The following is a 19249-nucleotide window of genomic DNA, read 5'->3' as shown; positions in this document are numbered from 1 at the left end:
ACTGAAGGCCAATCATCTTGGAAAAGAAAATACGCCCCTAAGGACTTTAACCTGAATTGAAAAATTGCCAAAGGGGCGCAAATGTCGATCTCTCCGGACTTGACAACAGAATTTGGACGTACCCACAACAAACCGGTTCATAGTCTTCTGAAAAATTGTCTCCTTTAATCACTTTTTTGCTCCACTTTTCTATAATTAACGTCATTAACTAAAAATATATATAGAACCTACCAATTAATATAATATTTGATCAAAATTCAAGGAAAAATATTTACAAATTTGATAGCAATTACGCATCGTATCAACTTTATATAGGAGGAAGGAACGAGAGATTTAAGCTCTTGATATACCATCGTACACGAGATTCATAATGGAGTTAGAAGCCCGCAGAGAAGGAAAGTTAAAAGTAGTGTATTGGGTCGTGATTTGTTGGTGCAAACGGGGTTTGTTGGACTTTTCCCTTTATTACACGATCCGGCCCATCATAACTAAATCTGGGCAATAAATCTCATTTCCATATTTTGGGCTGCCTTATTCATCCGGAATCAGGGCTACCAGCCTGAATTTTTGTCAAACGCTGTCAACTCTCCAAGTTAATAGAATTGGTTGTCAGCGATGTGGGCCTAATTCGAATAACTTCCGTGGCAATTTGCCAATTTGTCCAACAGCAATATCCTTCAATTAGGAAGTATTAAAATGTCTTTGGATCTGATTTGGGGATCCCGAAACGATTTTTCAAATGGGCTCTGGTACCTAGGAAGACCATCCATCATGTGGGCACAGCAAGTTGTTGACTAAGCTCAGTCATTACCTACCCATTGGCATTTGAAGAATATTTGGTCGAATGTATCTGAAATTTGAGATGTTCTTGTTTGAAACAAGAAGTTTTGGCGGCGAAGGGAGATCATTACTGGTAGGGATTCCTTAGAAGAAGTTTGGTTTGTAAAGTTAAATCAAATGTGGATGGTTCAGCAGTAGAATGGAGTCCGTGCTCAGAAGTGACGAGGAGGGACAAATAGCTTTTTCGGCTATGGGGTGGTGAATATCGGACAGGCACAGGCTACAAGTTTTCTTGCTGCACAATTGTGGACGATTGATTGTAGCAAGGTTTAAAAGTAGCTTGAAAGTCTCAAATTGAGGCATGCTGAAGTGGAATCCGACTTTAAACTAAGGCTAGACTTGGTTCGATATGCAGGAGTTTTATCAAAAATCACTTTAGCAAATAATACCATCAGGCGTTTCTTTGTTATCAAATCCACAGATGTTGTTGAGCCGCTGTTAGCTTCAGATCTTTGTAGGTGCTTCAGAGTACGCTTTGCCTTTTACAATATCGTCAAAAGTTGAATTGACAGAAGATGATAATTAGGCTATCTTTCATAATTATTTGGAAAGGAAGGATTTGTGATTGGTTTGGTAGAGCTAGTTGGAACTAGGAAAGGATTCTTTCATATAATAATGTATGGCTCTATATCCCCAGTTTTTGTTATTGCCGCAACCCAATAGGTTTTGAGATGGTAAACATACAAGAGTAGTTTTTTTTTTTTTTTTTGGGTTTTGTTTTGGCGGTCACAGAGCTGCACGAATTTGTATTAGGAGTACCTGAGTTGAGGAGGGAAATACCAGTGAGCCCTGAATCCAAAGAAGGGTGCTGAAGCAGATGAACACCTATGGGGTGTGGGTTCGTTGTGATAACTAGCGAGTACTTTAATGCTCCACAAATTGGATGGTTGAACAGGAGTAACTGTGGACCGGACTCATCAGTAGAATAGATTGATCTCAGGGCTGTGGACCGGAGGTTAAGTATGGGATGGAAACGAATATTGGCAGAAGATTCATTGTCAATGCATCTGTGACTACTGATTAGCGGGGAGCGGGGACTAAGGCTATACTTTTAAGACACTAATTTTTACTCGCGTGCTTATATCCCACCGGCACCGGCAACAGCGAAAGGAGAAAATAGGAGGAAGTGATCATGGAAAAACGAAGATGATATCATCACTATGGACTTTGTTCTCACGGCTGCCTGGAACTTGGAACTCTGCAATATCATCCCTAATATATGGAAAGCCATGAAACAGCTACCAGAGGACAGTTTGCTTGAAAAATGGGATCCCGGTACAAGACTGAATAATTACTGACAAAACCAAAAATTTTAAGAAGCACGCAAAATGCTGAATCCGCTATTAATTAGCACTTTGAGAAATCCACCAAAAGATTGAAACCAAGCATTATTGCTTTTCAAGCTTAAAAGTATCACACGCAGTTTAGATTTTCATCTCTTTGAGATAAAAGGCAAAACTTTACTTACACTTACAGGTTCTGTGCGACCGTTACGCGACATTCACAAGCTTATGACAACTTTCGGCAGCTGATCCCAATTCCGGGGTCAGCCTTTCAATCAAAGTTTCAACTCCTCATTTTTTTCAGTATCAGAATTCTATGTGCATTTGATGTGGAAACATTGGAAACTCCCATCTTGTTGAGAGTTATCATGTAATTTGAATTCAAGGCCAAAAGCTCATGGAGGGGGAACGGAATTCCTGCTTCTGCTATACCTTGACAAGAACACCCTGGCACTGCAAGAAAGTGATCTCTTTACCGCAGAAGTCTCTTTTTGCGATGATCTCTCCACCGAAGAACAACCCTCCGATCTCGACAAGCACTGCTCATTGCCAGCTCCCTTTGGAGCAAGACCCATACTTGATCCATTCATTTGCATATTCTTGTTGTCAGAGTTTCTGTCACATTGTGGTGGAAATGCATTAGCAATAGCAGCACTAACTTTGAAGGCTGATAAGGAATCCATCGAAACTGATCTTCTGAGCGGTTGAATTCCTTCCTCCTCTCTGGCACCACTATTTCCCACATCTTCCATGAAATTTTCATTTCTCCTCGATGCATTTCCGGTTCCTACCCTTGATTCATCTTCCTCTTCCACCTCAACACCGACTTCAAGAGACTCACTTTCCCTTTCCCTTTCTCTCTCGGAATCCCTATTATTTTCCGAAACTCCCATTTGGATTTCCTCCACACGACCTGAATTATGATGACTCTGCGACGAAGACTGGAGGTTAGCCGTGCTCATAACAATCCCAGCTCGGCAATTGGGGCAATTGGTGTGTGATCTGAGCCAAGTATCAATGCAAGGTATATGAAAAGCATGATTACACTTGGGCAGCAGCCTTAAAGTCTCATCTTCTTGAAATTCATTCAAGCAAACAGAGCACTCTGTTCCTTCCACCAGTCCATCACCTCTTTTATACTTACAAATAGTGATTGCATTAATCACAGACGGCTGAAGACCAACTGTCCTGATATACCATATGGGATGGTCAACCACGGGACCCTGATCTTCATCAAGAAAATCCAGATGGGCTTCTTCATCCTCTCGAGGCTGCTGCTGGGGCTGTGGAATCAATTGCCTACTCCTTGAAGACGTATACCGACGTTTATAAAACTTGTATATCATGTAGATAGAGAAAATCAAGAAAGTTGTGGCTAAAACACCAAGAGACACGGAGAGGGAGACATAGAGTCCAGATAGCTGGGTAGAATGCTTGCCATCAGAAAGCAAAGTATGATCAGGAGGTGGTGGAGGCAGACCGAGCAAGAGTGGATGGTTGCAGGTTGGATAACATTGGAGTATACATGTGACCGGACAAGATCCGTCTAGGTTTTGTGCAGGATCACAGAAAGATAGACAAAATCTTTCAACTGAATGCTCGAGAGAATCATTAAGCAACTTCCTGTGGTGGAAGGACATGGCTCATTTGATTTTCATAACAGTGATTTTTCTGTGGTGTTCTTGGTGGGGTGAAGGAAGGAAGAAAGGAAAGGAGGAGGGGATGGGGGTTGGGGGTTGGAGGTTGGATGAGGATTGAGGATGGATGGAAGAGTCGGCGAAGGCTACCACTTGGACTGTTGCTGAACGTTGACTAAAGCTAATACTTTTTCGTTTTTTTTTTTGTCAAAAGACCAAAGCTAATAGCCTAATACTGGAGAAGTGAAAAAATGAAAATGCCGACTGGTAATTGGTAAAGCTTTTCTTTTTTCCCAATCCGGCCATTTGTTGATCTTGACTTCTACGAAGGTCCGTCTAACTTTGAAGGCGGCCGCAGATCGTCCTTGCATGTCTTATTTCCCTATATAATCCGTATTGTATTGGAAATTGCAAAAGTAATCCAAAGTTCTGAATTTTTCTCAAAATAAAGATTTTACTTTGAAAAGACAATTTCAAAACCACAATTTTAGATGGCAAATTCACAGGTTACTTATTCTTCATTTCTCTCTAGATTCCTTGTTCTAAAGTGGTCTATAGTCGTCATTTCAAATGGTCGCTTGAAAGAATCGATCTATAATAGTAATTTTTAAGTTATCTTTTGAAATAACGAAATCTTTATTTTAAAAAGAATTAAAAATTTTGGAATTTCAAATAAATATTGGATTAAATAGGTAAAATCCCATCAAGCTCACTCCAAAATGGTCACTTTGTTTTTCTTTAGTTTTTTATCCATACATGGTCATGTAGTTTTTTGGGTTAATTACAGTTGCTTCCCTGAATTTGATCCATTATAACACTCTGCCCCCCTGAACTTTAAATATATACACTTTGCCCTCTTCATTGATTAATCAAACATTAATGATGAATTCTCCATCCAAAATTTTAACAACATAACATGAATGTCCTTACATAATAGTTCCATAATAATACTATACTTTTAATTGAAATATGAAACATCTTATTAGAAAAAAACACAAAGTCACATGATTTAAAAAATAAAAAAAATACAAGATGGTATAATATCAAAGAATTGAAAATTTGTATTGCAGAAAAAAAAATTTTAAAATTCTTAAAACATCTGCCCAAATTTTCCATCACTTATCTTTCTTCCTTTAAATTGTAAACGGATTGATTTTAATAATTTTCATTTACGTTGCAACTTTCACAAGATTTTCAAGAGTCAATAAAATGCTATTTGGTAATTTTATACCGCATTCATACCTTGCTGTGTATTTTGTTTGAGTTCTAAATTTAAAAAAATTAAAAATTCTCTAACTATGTTTTTCAATATATTTTTATTTTTAATCATGTTTTTATCTTATATAAAACACATTAAAAAGTACTACAATAAAAAATATAAGCAAATAATTTTTATTCCAAATGTACTAATTAATTTTATTTCATTTAAAACAAGTACTACTATCGGCAATGAAATAAATACATTGAGATGCTCAGACTTGTTTTTTGTGAATTATCTAATTCATTTTAGTACTAAAAGATTGAAATGCATAGAGTAATTGTGTTTAAATGCATTTAGCAACTATTAAACAAATAGATATTTGTTATGTTACAATTATTATGTGTGTTTAAGAATTAGTCTGGGATATTTTGGTCATGAAAAATATAACTTCATTTTAATCCCATCAAAAAGTTGATCGCAAGGTGTAAAATATATATATATATATATTTGGAGTTTAGGAGAGCAAAGTGTCACAAAGGCTCAAGTTTAAGGGGCCAAAGTGTAATTAACCCAAGTTTTTTTTCCCACACTGTTAGAATCTTGGTAACCGGCAAGGATCATGTGGGGGAGCAGTAGCTGATGTTTAATTCTCATATACATTTTTTTGGAATCAAAGGCGTATTTACATTTTGACTCACACGTGAAAATTCTCCTTGATTATGCGGACAGCAGTAGTATTGTGTAACTGTGTGTTGCAATTGTTGGGTTAGTCCAAATTCAAATGCATAGTGGTGAATGACGCTCATTGTTGTTTCTTTCGTCTATATGGGCATTACCTTTTTCTTTTTCTTTTTTTTTTTTTTTAAATTTTCAGAGCAAAAACAAAAAGTGTTTAAGTTAGATTCAAGAGAGTTGCTAGATCACGCGGTCTGTGGCTGCTTCCGGCACTCGCAGGTCGTGGGGTCGAGTACTGCTAGAGTCACGCGGTCTGTGGCTGCTTCCGGCACTCGCAGGTCGTGGGGTCGAACCTCACTTAACGCCTGGGTGCGGTTGGGGTGGTGCTGTACTCCAGGCGCATGGAATTAGTCGAGCCGCCTTCGAGTCTTGACCCGGACACCCCTGTGTTGACAAAAAAAAAAAAAAAAAAAAAGAGATTCAAGAGAGTTGTTGGCTAGTTTCAACTTAGTGCATATGCTCACAAAATAGGGAACAAAATAAGCGCAGGGATGCCACTGCCTTCTCTTGTCTCCCCACATTTAATTCCAAAGAACTTTCAACCGAAACACTACGGACACCCTGTGTTGACAAAAAAAAAAAAGAGATTCAAGAGAGTTGTTGGCTAGTTTCAACTTAGTGCATATGCTCACAAAATAGGGAACAAAATAAGCGCAGGGATGCCACTGCCTTCTCTTGTCTCCCCACATTTAATTCCAAAGAACTTTCAACCGAAACACTACGGTAGAAGCTGGTGAACTTACCATGAGAAAAGAGAGAAAAGATCCATTTTCCATTTTCCAATGGATAAACATTTTCTTTAGCTCAAAACTTCAGCATTGTATTTTTAATTCTCTAGTTATTTTTTTTAAAAAATATATATATTGGCATGGCCCTCCACATGAGCACAACTTTCTTTCCTAATTTTGAATGGGAAACAACCATCATTTTATTTCAGTCATTGTTTTACATTTGATAAATGCTCCAGCTGGAGAAGTAGAACCCAGCAATGCATGTGGGAGCAGTTTAATTTGGTCAACAACAAGGTACTCCTTTACATTTTTTAAGTAATTGGTTCCGAATCTGAGTTCATAAGGAGTTTCTAGCCATCACAAGTTGGCTTAATTAACAAGAATGAGTCATTTTCTCGTAAAAAGTTGTATGCTCAAGTTTAGCTATTAACGTGAGGGTTGTGTTGAAAAAGAATCTGTAAGAATCTCGTAGTGATGACCGAAGATATATGCCTTGACTCGTAGTGATGACCGGAGTCGAACCACCCAAATTTTAATTTATCAAAAAAAAAAAAATGGAGTTTCTGAAAAACCATCCACAACCATTAAAACAACTTGCCCATTTGACCTATCTGATAATGACTTCCAGGCTGATATTACCCGCAGATTCTTCAAATCCGGCTGCCTCGTACATGAAATTCCTTCCCTGAAAAATGTGGTGCTGATTGTAAGAGTCGACTTGATGAATTTTGATCCTGAAGATGATGAATTTGGGGTGGACTGAACTGATATAAAGCTTGATCTTGAATCTAACTTCTAAAGCTAGCTGGATTTTAATCACATGTGCAATTAAACAAGAACTGACACTAAGACGAACTACACTCACATTGCACTCCATATATACATCACAAATTAATCCTACTATTACATAAGTTTTCAATTCTAGTGGTACCTTTGAAGTAGAAGAATCAATTGGATCAGATTGAATTTGATCGCAACCCTGCCATCTTTGTTTGTTTGTTGATGATTATACTAAATAGAATACATTAGTATAGTTTATATTTTGATTGTTCAGCTGCATTTTCCACAAATGATAAAAAGTCAATTCGTGATATAATTAATTACTAATGGATCGTTGTCAATTAGGTGACCTATCAATAATGATATATGAAGCGGAAATAATTACTAATCACTACAGGGAATAGTATTATTATTTTCCACCCTGGAAAAAGTCCTCCCTCCGTAGCTAACAACCCTCTCATGCTCTTACGTACGTTACTTCACCAGAACGTGCGAAGGGCAGGGTAAAAAAAAAAAGGATATATATATGATCCTGTATATATTACACACCATTAGCATTAAGAAGAAAGCAGCTTAACTTGGAAGATTTGACCTGTGAAATTTGTTTCCGAGTACTATGGTATATATTTAGAAAATCAAATTGGAAGAAAAAACGAAACATTATTAACTTGCACGGAAGATGTTGCTTGCGAAAATTTTAACTTAAAAAAGTGATCATAGGATTAGGAAATCTCGCATCATACCTTGGCGTGTTCGTATCTGCTGCTTTCAAGTTAGTACTAATTTTAACGTACGTTTGGACCCATATTGTCTACACGAACACGTTCTGTCCAGTTCAATTCCACCAAAAGACTTCCAACTTGAGTTGTGGCATCCCTCTCTATAGCTAATTAACAATATACCACCAAATCTATTCATTCATCAACGATAAGGAGTCCTTGTTCAGAAAGTTCTTTTTTTTTTTTGTTTGTTTTCGGTGAATGATAAGCCTTTGGTCCGGTGGAAAATCTGTTCATCATATAGTACCAAGTATAAATTATGTCAGCTGCTGCAAGAAATTCTCCCTATAAACTTCAGGGTTTGGTCACCCTACTTTACCGTTATAGACTTTCTTCATCGGTGGCAAATGCGGCAACCGCCAGTTCTTGTCATCCAAGTTCCGTTGTGGCAATTACATGAATCAAGGGTACTTAAGATCATTCACTAGCGCCCCCATCGACCAAGCTGATGCAAAAGGAAAACCCGATTTTCAAATGTAACAGTCTCTATATATATATATATAAGATACCTCTAAAATCATCTGCTGTCTCATCTTCCATTTTGCTAAATATATTCTTCTTCTTTTTTTTACCTGTTCTTTGGGGTTGTGTTTTGTTTATTGTAGATTGAAGGACGCAGAGAAGAAGGTTCAGCCAACGTTGCCGGCTTCTGCTGACAAGCAAAGCTTTTCATCGTGGTAAGAACTTGTTTGGCATGACTAAGGAGTAGTAGGCATGACTCAGACATGCTCCTCTGAATAATGTGCAATTTTTTTAATGAGTATAATAAGGATATTGATCATATGGAGAGTAATGCATATCCCAGCTGAAACCAATTTTTTAGAGAAAAAATAAATTGTCCTCTCTTCTCTTGGAAGAAAGCAGCAAAGAAAACATAAGGAAAGGATATTGCTTTATAGAAGGGGCAGCTGTATGCGGTTAAATATTTACACGGTGATAAATAAATGTTGTAAAAGACTCTTTTAACGGGTGTTAGGTAGACATTCGTTAGCGTATCTAAACTATACTTCATTTGTCATATAAATACATACAATCGCAATCATTATACCTCCTACATTTAGATATTTTCTAAAATCAATTGCATTTTTTTAAAAAAAAAAAACTACCACTTGAGTCCTCTCTTAACAAGTATATATATTAAGTACTCGTTAACCAAACTGATTGTTAAATGCTACTTCATCCAAGGAAAAAGATTGCCAATGTAAAAAACACTTAGTTCTGCCTAACAAAAAATATATATATAGCTACTCAAAAGATAACCAATGAATTAAACTTCATAGAAACACAAATTCCCCAGTTAGAAAGGATGATTCTATATCATACCCCACAAACTATGAACCAATCTTTATGCCACATCTAACTGCTAAGAAGAACAGTAATTTACACTACTTGCTTATAAATTCACCCTGCATAAAAGTTTGATTCGTTCGCTGCCTTCAAGTTCCCTCTCAACATTGAAGACATGATCTTTTTATGGATTAAAGGGAGAACTAAATTGAAGAAACTAATAGCCCTTTAATGCTGCAGGGCCAAGTGGCTTTTGGGTTCTTTGATGACATTATTGTTGCCTTTCTGGAAGCAAGAGTGGGAAAGCTTACGAGGACTAGAAGGTACGTTTGTGTTATGCGTATTCTATCGGGGTATTTGATTTGAGCGCTTGATTAAAAGGTGATTTAATTACTTGGATAGTTGCATCTCACTAAATTAAAGCTTCTTGAATCATAATCGGAGCGTCCAGGGAAGGTGGAAAAGGTCGTTGGAGAGGTAGAAGTTGTAGCGGAGGTGGTGGAGAACGTGGCCACTGTGACGGAGAAGGTGTCAGCAGAGGTGGCTGAAGAGCTTCCGGACAATAACAAAATCAAAGAAGCTGTGCTGGTGGTAGAACACTTATCAAGTGTGGCCGCTCAAGAGGCTAAATTAATCGAAGATTTTATTCACAACGTATGTGGATCAGTCAAGAATAAAAAAGAAAACCATTTCCTGTAAATCAATTACTGGTTCACTTATGGCAGCTTGGCTACTTTGGATTGACAGGTTGGTGACATGAAGCAAGACCTGAAAGAGATGGAGACAATAGCAGAGCCTGCAATTGAAAAAGTTGTGGAACCCCATCAAGAACAAGCAGCTTAGATGGACGCAATTTTCTTGTGGCAAGGAGTATTTTCCACAGCACTGATCGTGCAATGCTAATTAGTGCCTTGTTCCCTGATCCATTTCTGTAAAAGCTTCTTCTTTGTTCTGTAAATAACTGATCAATTCGTACGTGCAATTTGCAGATGGCTATTGAAAGACCAATAAGTTGAGCTTGGAAAATGCTCTTTTAGATTCCACTTGATGATCGAATTTTGCGTAATTAACAGTCTATTAATTGTTTTTGTTCTTCTGAAAGCCATGCAGCTTCATGATAGACTATATCTGTTTAAGCATTTAACTTCCAGCCAAGTTACACTTGTGTCTCTTCCAACTCCATGCATCTCCCAAATTACCTAAGAATCTTTAGTACAATATGTAGCCTAGTCCTATTTGCGAAAAGTTCTATACCGCCATCATTGTCAAAAATCTCGCAAGTTCGATTTCAGCTGATCTTCATCATGCACTTTCAATTTGCATCTGTTTCACATTCTTTGATCCAAGACCTTCACATTTCTGTCACCTGCCTTTCATTCTACCCACTAATAATTGACTCATTCAACGGCAGCACGGAGCATGCTATTTTCAGGAGTCGAATTTTACAAAAAAAAAAAAAATTTTTAAAAAAAATTAAAAATAGAATACTACTCCCACCTAGAATTTTACAGAAAATAAAAAATAAAAAATAAAATACTCCCGCCCCCCCCCCCCCAAACAAAAGAATTTTACAGAAAATAAAAAATTAAAAAAAAATACTACTCCCTCCTACGTGACATGTTACATATTAGGCGATGGACGACATTGTATCAAAAAACTAATCCCAGTGTCCATATAAGAGCTATGTTGGTAGGTCATATAGAATAACTTCTGAAGCGATTGATAGTCCCGAAACCATGTTCTAAGCCATGGTAATGATTAAAACCGAATTCATCCAAACTTTTAATTACTAAAAAAATTTATTGGAGAGACCCCAACAAAATTAATAATAGAGACAGCAAAGCCCCTCAGAATTCGGAATTGAATGAAAGTCTGTGGAATGCGGATTAATACCACGTAACAACCCATAGGCTTTTTTGTCCGCCGCTCTATATCACGTCAATAATGAGTGTGTCTGGTAGTAGATTATTTGAGATAATTTTTTAAAAAATATTATAATATTTTTTTAATATATGATATGTATAAAATAAAAAATTAATTAAAAAATATGTTAATGATGTAAACAATCATTTTCTAATCCATGATGAAGATTAAGGATCATTCTTTTATAATTGGGTAGATAAGATTTTGATAATACCCAAAAAAGATGCAAAATACAAGGGGGTGTACCCTAACCATAAATCAACCAACAAAGACACAGATACACTCACACTGTTGACAAATTATCATTTAGAGAGAAATTACGCGTATTTCTTCTCTCGGTATAATCCCTGAAAAAATCGCTAAATGGATGATAGCTTGAAGGTTCAAATCTTCAGCAGAAAGCTGATAAAACCATCAAATCCAACTCCAAGTCATCTTAGAAGCTTCAAGCTTTCATTGTTCGATCAGCTAGCTCCTCCACTATATGTTCATGTACTCTTCTATTCCTTGCTTGATGAAGATCACAATCGAGCCAAAAACGACGAGAGATTTGCTCAAATGCAGAAATCCCTGTCCCGGGTATTATCCAAGTATTACCCTCTAGCTGGCAGATTCCTTAGAGATGAACTCTTGATTGATTGTGCGGATCAAGGAGTTGAATACTTTGAGGCCCAAGTCAATGGAGAACTTGTGGAGTTTCTTCAAGAAGGACCAGAGATTGAGCTTCTGGATAAATTTCTGCCCTGGGATCCTCCACCGTCGCCATATCTGGCAACAAGTCCACTAGTAGCTGTCCAAATCAACAAGTTTGAATGTGGAGGAGTAGTGGTAGGCATCCAAATTTCACACTTCATTGCAGATGCCAGTTCAATGATGACATTCCTGAAGGAATGGGCTAACAGCTGCACTAGCCCGACAGAGGTGTATAAAGTGCTCAGTCCTAATTATAATGACCACATTGTTTCAATCTTCCCGGCAAGAACACTATCAGGGCCTAAACCCCGACCACCAGCCGACTACCCTGCTAAGATAGTCACGCAGAGGTTCTTGTTAGATGAAACGATGATAGAGAAGATCATGGAAGGAGCTGCTTTATCTTGTTCAAAATGTAATTTTCATCCATCTAGAGTGGTGGTAGCGTTAGCACTGATATGGAGGGCCCTCCTAGGAGTATATCTAGAGTGGTGGTAGCGTTAGCACTGATATGGAGGGCCCTCCTAGGAGTATGTCTTGCCAAACGTGGGCACTTCAGGGACTCAATTGTTGCTATTGCAATGAACTTGAGGGGGAAAACAGCTCTAACAATATCAGAACCAAATTATGGGAACTTTTGGACCTCGGTTATAGTTCCATTGGAAGCGAAAAATGCCAAGATAGAGTTGCAGGAGTTGATGATATTACTCGATAATAGAATAAAATCCACAAGTGAAAAACTTGCAACAGCTAGCCCTGAGGATATTTCATCAATGCTGATCGACTCCCGCAGAGAGATTATTGAGAAACGTTATCTGTCCGTTGGTATAGATGTTTACGTTTGTACCAGTTGGTGTAGGTTCCCGATACAGGAAGTTGATTTTGGTTGGGGAAAACCACATTGGGTAAGTCATGCAAGCAAAGCATTTGAGGCGATTGGTTTGATGGATGCCAAAAAGGGAGAGGGGCTTGAAGCATGGGTAAGCTTGAAAGAGGAGGACATGACCGAATTCAAAAGAGAACTGGAAGTTTTAGTGCCAGTGCCCAAATGATAATTCTAGCGTCCTTTAAGTTTATACTGTTTGATTAGCCACATTTTACGGTAACATCGAATCTTGTTTTCCCGTCTTTTGTACTTCAGTTATGGTGCTAATATTCTGAAAATCATGTTTAGAATTTGTTCGCTGAAGCAACATTATCCTCAATCACATGAAAATTGCCAAATTGCGTCAGACATGCTAGATTGGAAAAGACCTCACAGAAAAAGAACCTCCCAAGTCTTTAAAGAGGAAGTTCAACAATATTGTATCATCTTATGATCTTTCAGAATGGTATTCCTATATACATCAGACAGGCTTCACGAAGTAAACAATTTTCAGACAACTATTGCACAAATTGCAGCTAAAATGCATAAATCAGGAAAAAAGAATGACACGCAATGCATGACAGTTGAAAGAACACATAATGACTATGACTAGAATAAGGTTATATAATTATCTGTATGTCAATCCTTTTGTCACTTCAATCTGAATTGAAATCATGAAAACTGTCAGTTCATCTCTTGATCATGCCTGAATAGCAATCATCCAGTGCTGATTTTGCCGCTGGAAACAGAGAAGCTTACGAGTCAGATCCATTTGTTTAGCTCCCAGCGCTGGGTTTACCATTCTTGTTGCTAATTAAGTTCGGAAAACCATTTGAACTGAAGTCATATATGTGGCCCAATTTGACACGTTTAGTTTCCAAATATCTCTTGTTCTCTTTTGTAATGAAACTTTGAAGAGGGACGCGCCCAGCAACCGCTAGACCATAGCCCTTGAGCCCACTGTACTTTGCAGGGTTGTTTGTCATCAGCTTCATGGTTCGAACTCCAAGATCTCGCAGTATCTGCAGAAAATATTAGCCTCAGTCCTATGACATAGTAGGACAATAAAAAAGGAGAAGTGTGCATCCGCATTCAGTAAGCCAAGAAGCAAGAAAAAGGATGGGAGCGTATAAACAAATAAAACCATCTTACATCCCCTAATATTATTGAATGTGACACTTCACCAAAGATTACGAAGAAAAAGACTAAAAATTGATCATAAATGCTATCTGTGAACTTGATTCCAATAGCCACTATCATTTGGAAAAGTTTGCTTTGCTCTGGAAATACATCAATGACGTTATACATGGTAATACCTGAGCCCCGATTCCATATTCTCTTGAATCAACCGGCAATCCAAGCTCTTCATTCGCTTCCACTGTGTCACGCCCAGCATCTTGTAGATTATAAGCACGAAGCTTGTGACCCAAGCCAATCCCTCTTCCCTCATGACCACGGAGGTATACCAGGACACCCCTACCAGCTTCCTCAATCTGTTCCATTGCAAGTGCCAACTGGTTTCCACAGTCACATCTGGCTGAACCAAATATGTCTCCTGTGAGGCATTCTGAATGTACTCTGACAAGAATATCATGCCCATCCCCAATCTCACCCTGGTCAAAACATAGAGCTCCTTAAATTTCTCTTCAGAGCCAACATAAACTTGCAACCTAAACTCTGATTTCGATGTATCTTTACATAATTCAAAAAATCATTTATAAGGGAATCAGTCACTTAGCCAGATTCTACAGCTGCCTAAACTGAATGCTGCAGAATGATATGTTGTTAGAAGGTTTGAAAATGTTATTTTGTGTTGTAAGTACACTCATGCAATATTATCTGGTTAAAACAACCATATCAGATGGGGATAATTGTACTGAATCTACTTCAAATAACTTCACATGAAGACAAAACTTGAACACATTCAAATGATTTTAGAGTAGTACTCAAGAACTTATATATAGAGCAGTTTGAGAAGTAAAGACCTTGACCATCGCAATATGCTCGATCCCATCTAAAATAGACCTATAACAGTGGGCAGTGAAAGGGCCCCACATGGTAGGTATTTTTGCAGCAGAAGCATGCTCCACCAGTTGATCTCTTTTCCTCCTATATCTGCAAATTTTGAGCATTTTCAAAAGAATTATCATCTTTGCATCCTTTCATGCGATGGCATCAATCAACCACCAAGCAAATATAAAGCAGGACGAAGAAATATATAAATGGCATGAATTTCACATCATGCAGGTGAGTTTTGATCACTTCTTGATGTGAAATACAGAAAGATGATGAAGAGACACAAATAATTCAACACATGACAAGGAAACAGAAGTAACATGTATAGCATAAAAAGTTCCATGACTTGGTAGATATTATTCGATGGATTAACATCTCGCCATACATCTCCTTTGTCAGATCTTCTAATAACTCTCCTATGACTCACAATGTTGGCTATAATCAACACATGCAGAAAATGCTAATTATCAAGTCAACACTCAAGATGCAGAATTAGAATTATTATTATTAACAATATATTGGAACAATATCAACATCAAAAGCCTAGTTCATTGGAAAGCAAAGAGATAGTCTGTTGACCAACCTGATCAAATCAGCTATAGATATAATCTTTATGTTCTCCTCCTCGGCAAATTGCCGAAGTCTAGGTAGTCTAGCCATGGAACCATCATCATCCACAACCTCACATAAAACTCCAACAGGTTCTAAACCCGCAAGCACAGAGAGATCTACAGAAGCTTCTGTGTGCCCAGCTCTTTTCAGGACACCGCCCTCCCTGTATTTTAATGGAAATATATGACCAGGGCGGTTGAAATCCTCAGGCTTTGAATCTTTGGAAGCAAGAGCCAGAACTGTTGTTGCTCTATCACGAGCTGATACCCCTGTACTTGTTCCATGTTTTGCATCCTGCAAAATTGTATAACAAAGACATACACAAGCATCATTTTACCAGCCTTTGACGCCATCAGCACTATCTACACCCTTTTCAGGTCCAACTCTGTAAAAAATTTCAATCCAAATCATAGATGCAGTACACTGACTAGAATTGTTTTATTTGCTTTATCTTTTTGGAGGGAACGGATAAAAAAAATTAAAAAAAATAAAATCATAAGAAATCTGAAATAACAAATAATAAAATGAAAAGTCTTCTAAATTTTAGGCAGGTTCTCCTAGACCACCACCTTGGGTATTTCCAGCCAGAAAAGTTCAAAACGTAATATAGAAGAGAAGTAAACTATGAAGAATCTAATGCTGCATCCAGAAAAGAAATGACTTACCACTGAAACTGTGAAGGCAGTGCAAAGCTTCTCCTCATTATCCTTACTGTTCACCATCAAAGGAATATTCAACCTTTCCAGGTCTTCTTCTTTCATACTAACACATACAATGCCAGTCCCATGCTTCACAAAGAAGGCCATTGCCTCTGGTGTAACCTTTGATGCTGCCATTATTAAATCGCCTTCATTTTCTCTATCTTCATCATCTACGACCAATACTATCTACAAATATGTGTTGAAGAATATAACAAATAGCATACAGAAGCACATGGTATTCATACTACATATTAAAATCCAATCCGAAAAGCAATTGTACCTTTCCATTACGAATGTCTTGAATGGCATCTGAAATGGAGGAGAAGCCTTCGGTGGGCCGATCCAAATCAGATTCATCATTATCAACTGGGAATCCAGTACTGCTAGGAGCAATATCTGCCACAAGAGTTCCAAATTGTACAGAATCAGGCTGTATCTGAATTCCAGTAGCAATGCCGCTGATTGGGGAATTCTTTACCACAGTATCAGCACCATTAGTATGAGAAAGGAGATTTCCTTCATCAGATACAAGTACAGACTTAATTCTACCATCCCCTTTGATATGGAGGCATGCTCTACCCTTCAGCCTGCTGGATTCTTCAGGACAACCGCTTTGAGGATAAAAAGTTCCACAATGTAGTCCATTGAAAAATCTGAAATTCTTTAATGCTCTAAAACAAAAGTAAGAAAGGTCAGCTAGATATCATGTCATTCTAGAATTCAAAATAAGGAAGCAAGAACAATAAAGTGCACATACACAACATAAAAGTTTCCACGCATGAAAGAACCTCCAAACAAATACAGGATTGAGTCTCATTTGGTACAACCCATATCTCTTTACATGCTAGAAGGAATACAAAGTGTATATCATCTTGACGTAGAAACTTCAAAAACTACCTATGCTTTCATTAACCAGGTTACAGGTTGTAGCACATTGACCTCAAAAAAATTGAGTACGGCAGGCAGGAAATAGAGACCATCTAAAATAAGAGCCTATAACATCAGAAAGAACAAAAATTTAAGAACAAGTTGGAAGAACTTTAAAAAGGTGCTGCAAAAATTGACTTTGAACTTGAATCAAGAACTATACTACCAGAACCTATTAGAAACCAAACTGATAACTACCAAATACATAGCCTTAGCTCACACCTTCCAGAAAATCACAAATCAGTCCCTCTCGATTCAAATTCAGAATCGAACAAACAGGACAACCAACTTCTCTTTTCACACCACCTGACCCTCGTAATGGATGAAATGTAGCAGTTCTTGGTTCGCAATAATCTCTTTCTCCCATAAACAAAAATAAAAATCGTATAGCAAAGGTCGGACAGAAAATTCTGCTTTTTTACATAAAAATCAAATCAAATCCAAAGAAAAATGGCTGAATATGGAAACGCCACAACCTTAAGGTAGCCTTTTCTTCGACCAATTTAAAATCCCAGTTAAGTAGGTTTGCGATGAAATAAAACCACTCAAGACTATATTCTCGTAAGGCATTAACACATAGGGATATATAAAGAAGAAAGAAAAATTAAATCAAAGTAGAGAGGGTAAAAGAGATGGAAAACATCTTACTGAGAGCGAGACAGAGTTGTTGAAGGGCAAGAAACATTGATAGAAGCCATTTTTCAATGAAGACGAACTTCTTAAACCTCACAAGAAAGGCTCAATCTGAGAAGGGGTCTCAAACTTTTAGCGCAAAAAGAATTGGTTATTGGCCCCTCTTCAGCTTACCCGAGAGGAAGAGGTCAGAGGAGATGGCCAAATTTTATAAGTAATGTTCAGGACGACAGGAATGAAGAAACGACTAGGAAACAGGTGAAATAATGGGAAAAAAACTGCCCTCCCCGCGGGTTACATGTATCCTGTTGTTCACCAACCAGTTATATTCTTTTTTGCTTCTGTTTCCTTTTTTTTTTTTTTAAGGTCACCATTTGTTCTTTGAATAAAGAAAAGTTGTTAAATTCTAGAACTCAATATTATTGTTAGAATCTCATATTCTTTTCGTCCACTTCAGAAGTTTTAGAATTCATTCAACGCATGTCCAGCTACTTTGCATTGCAGCTTTAAACTCTACAAAGGTGACTCTTCCATCGCTGTTGGCATCCATTGGATCAAATATCTCGTCTAATAAATGTATTATTAATAAGATAGTATTAAAAATAAAAAAATTGATTTCTCTAGTTGAGATTGAACCCATCGCATACAATATCGAATCGAACTCAAACTCAAATTTTAAGTTTATCTAAAATTTTTACTTGAATTTTTATTGGGAGTCCAAATTTTAAATCGAGTTTAATAGGTCAAATGTTTGATTCGATTCATCACCATCCAAATTGCCTCTACAAATGATGTATCTATCATTTAACGATCAAATTGAATTGAAAAGGATTTCAACTTTATTAGAAGCTACAAGAGGAGATTCGTAGTTTTGATTAACAGCAATCAAGTTTGTATACTTCTCATATACAGATATTATTAGATAGAGATTGGTATTTTGATTAACTATAATCAAATTTATAAACTTTCCATGCACATAATGTGTTTCTTCGCTGAAAATGTTCATCCATTCTCAACTGGAATATATGATTTTTAAAATTAGCAACGTCGTCGTCATCGTTATAAAATAACATATAGTCAATGAATATGAAATTGTCAATTAAACAACCTGCTGTATAACAAACACATATATATTACTATTTTCTTACCAATTGCAAAATTAGCGTTCTTTCGTAATAGTAAAATATAGAGCAAAGCAAACTCTCAAGGCACATATTGCTCTAGCAAGTTAAATGTTACTACTATTTTTTTCCTTGAAAATAACAAAAATATACTACAAACCGCTTAAGAAAATTTTGCACATTATATACCAAATGATTTCAGTACAAATCTTCGTTGTAGCAAGTAAATTACCGCGCAATGGCTGTAGCAATAAGATAAGGAAGAGAAAATAAATACCAAAATACTACTGTATTATTAGATGTTTCTCCTCCAATCATTCAAGACTGTCAGCCACCTACGTGCCGTGCAGGTAACCACATGTAGGCAGGCATGGGCCAAAAAGAAGGGCGTAGGGACCCTCCAACCCAATGCCTCTGTTTGCTGTCCGCCATCCATTAATCAGGAATTAGCCATCCCAATACTTTTAAAAAAGAAAATCATAAAA

General features: G+C 37.3%; 4 protein-coding genes across 4 annotated transcripts; 2 read left to right on the top strand and 2 right to left on the bottom strand.

The window, feature by feature from the left end:
- Window positions 1–2215: 2215 nt before the first annotated feature.
- On the bottom strand, window positions 2216–3858 carry LOC113761648 (E3 ubiquitin-protein ligase RING1-like). The gene has a single exon (XM_027304722.1). The coding sequence runs from the start codon at window positions 3761–3763 to the stop codon at window positions 2519–2521; it is 1245 nt and encodes a 414-aa protein (XP_027160523.1). The 5' UTR covers window positions 3764–3858; the 3' UTR covers window positions 2216–2518.
- A 4339-nt stretch (window positions 3859–8197) lies between these two features.
- Window positions 8198–10329, top strand: LOC113763979. Its single transcript, XM_027307983.1, has 5 exons — window positions 8198–8462; window positions 8592–8663; window positions 9514–9596; window positions 9725–9927; window positions 10021–10329. Exons 1-5 carry the CDS (start codon window positions 8383–8385, stop codon window positions 10114–10116), a joined length of 534 nt encoding a protein of 177 aa, XP_027163784.1. The 5' UTR covers window positions 8198–8382; the 3' UTR covers window positions 10117–10329.
- Window positions 10330–11427: 1098 nt separating this feature from the next.
- LOC113763353 (acetyl-CoA-benzylalcohol acetyltransferase-like) lies at window positions 11428–13068 on the top strand. Its single transcript, XM_027307122.1, is given in 2 exon segments — window positions 11428–12385; window positions 12388–13068. Coding segments are annotated over 2 exon segments (1380 nt in total). The 5' UTR covers window positions 11428–11559; the 3' UTR covers window positions 12942–13068.
- Window positions 13069–13144: 76 nt separating this feature from the next.
- On the bottom strand, window positions 13145–17933 carry LOC113761054 (bifunctional riboflavin biosynthesis protein RIBA 1, chloroplastic-like). Its single transcript, XM_027303870.1, has 7 exons — window positions 17659–17933; window positions 16364–16754; window positions 16048–16269; window positions 15354–15676; window positions 14740–14869; window positions 14071–14367; window positions 13145–13776 (listed from the first exon to the last, which is right to left on the bottom strand). Exons 1-7 carry the CDS (start codon window positions 17706–17708, stop codon window positions 13531–13533), a joined length of 1659 nt encoding a protein of 552 aa, XP_027159671.1. The 5' UTR covers window positions 17709–17933; the 3' UTR covers window positions 13145–13530.
- Between the last annotated feature and the right edge of the window lie 1316 nt (window positions 17934–19249).

This window comes from Coffea eugenioides, chromosome 2 (assembly GCF_003713205.1).
Source record: "Coffea eugenioides isolate CCC68of chromosome 2, Ceug_1.0, whole genome shotgun sequence".
Classification (NCBI taxonomy): Eukaryota; Viridiplantae; Streptophyta; class Magnoliopsida; order Gentianales; family Rubiaceae; genus Coffea; species Coffea eugenioides.
This window is presented reverse-complemented; position numbering and strand designations above follow the sequence as displayed.

Bases quoted from the DNA above. Each gene is read 5' to 3' on its own strand.
- LOC113761648 (XM_027304722.1), bottom strand. From the start codon at position 3,763: ATGTCCTTCCACCACAGGAAGTTGCTTAATGATTCTCTCGAGCATTCA.
- LOC113763979 (XM_027307983.1), top strand. From the start codon at position 8,383: ATGAATCAAGGGTACTTAAGATCATTCACTAGCGCCCCCATCGACCAA. The intron at 8,664-9,513 runs GTAAGAACTTGT...TTAATGCTGCAG, and splicing joins AAGCAAAGCTTTTCATCGTG to GGCCAAGTGGCTTTTGGGTT. The intron at 9,597-9,724 runs GTACGTTTGTGT...CGGAGCGTCCAG, and splicing joins AAGCTTACGAGGACTAGAAG to GGAAGGTGGAAAAGGTCGTT.
- LOC113761054 (XM_027303870.1), bottom strand. From the start codon at position 17,708: ATGGCTTCTATCAATGTTTCTTGCCCTTCAACAACTCTGTCTCGCTCT. The intron at 16,270-16,363 runs GTACAATTGCTT...ACATATTTGTAG, and splicing joins AAGACATTCGTAATGGAAAG to ATAGTATTGGTCGTAGATGA. The intron at 14,870-15,353 runs GTTGGTCAACAG...CAAAATTTGCAG, and splicing joins TCTATAGCTGATTTGATCAG to ATATAGGAGGAAAAGAGATC.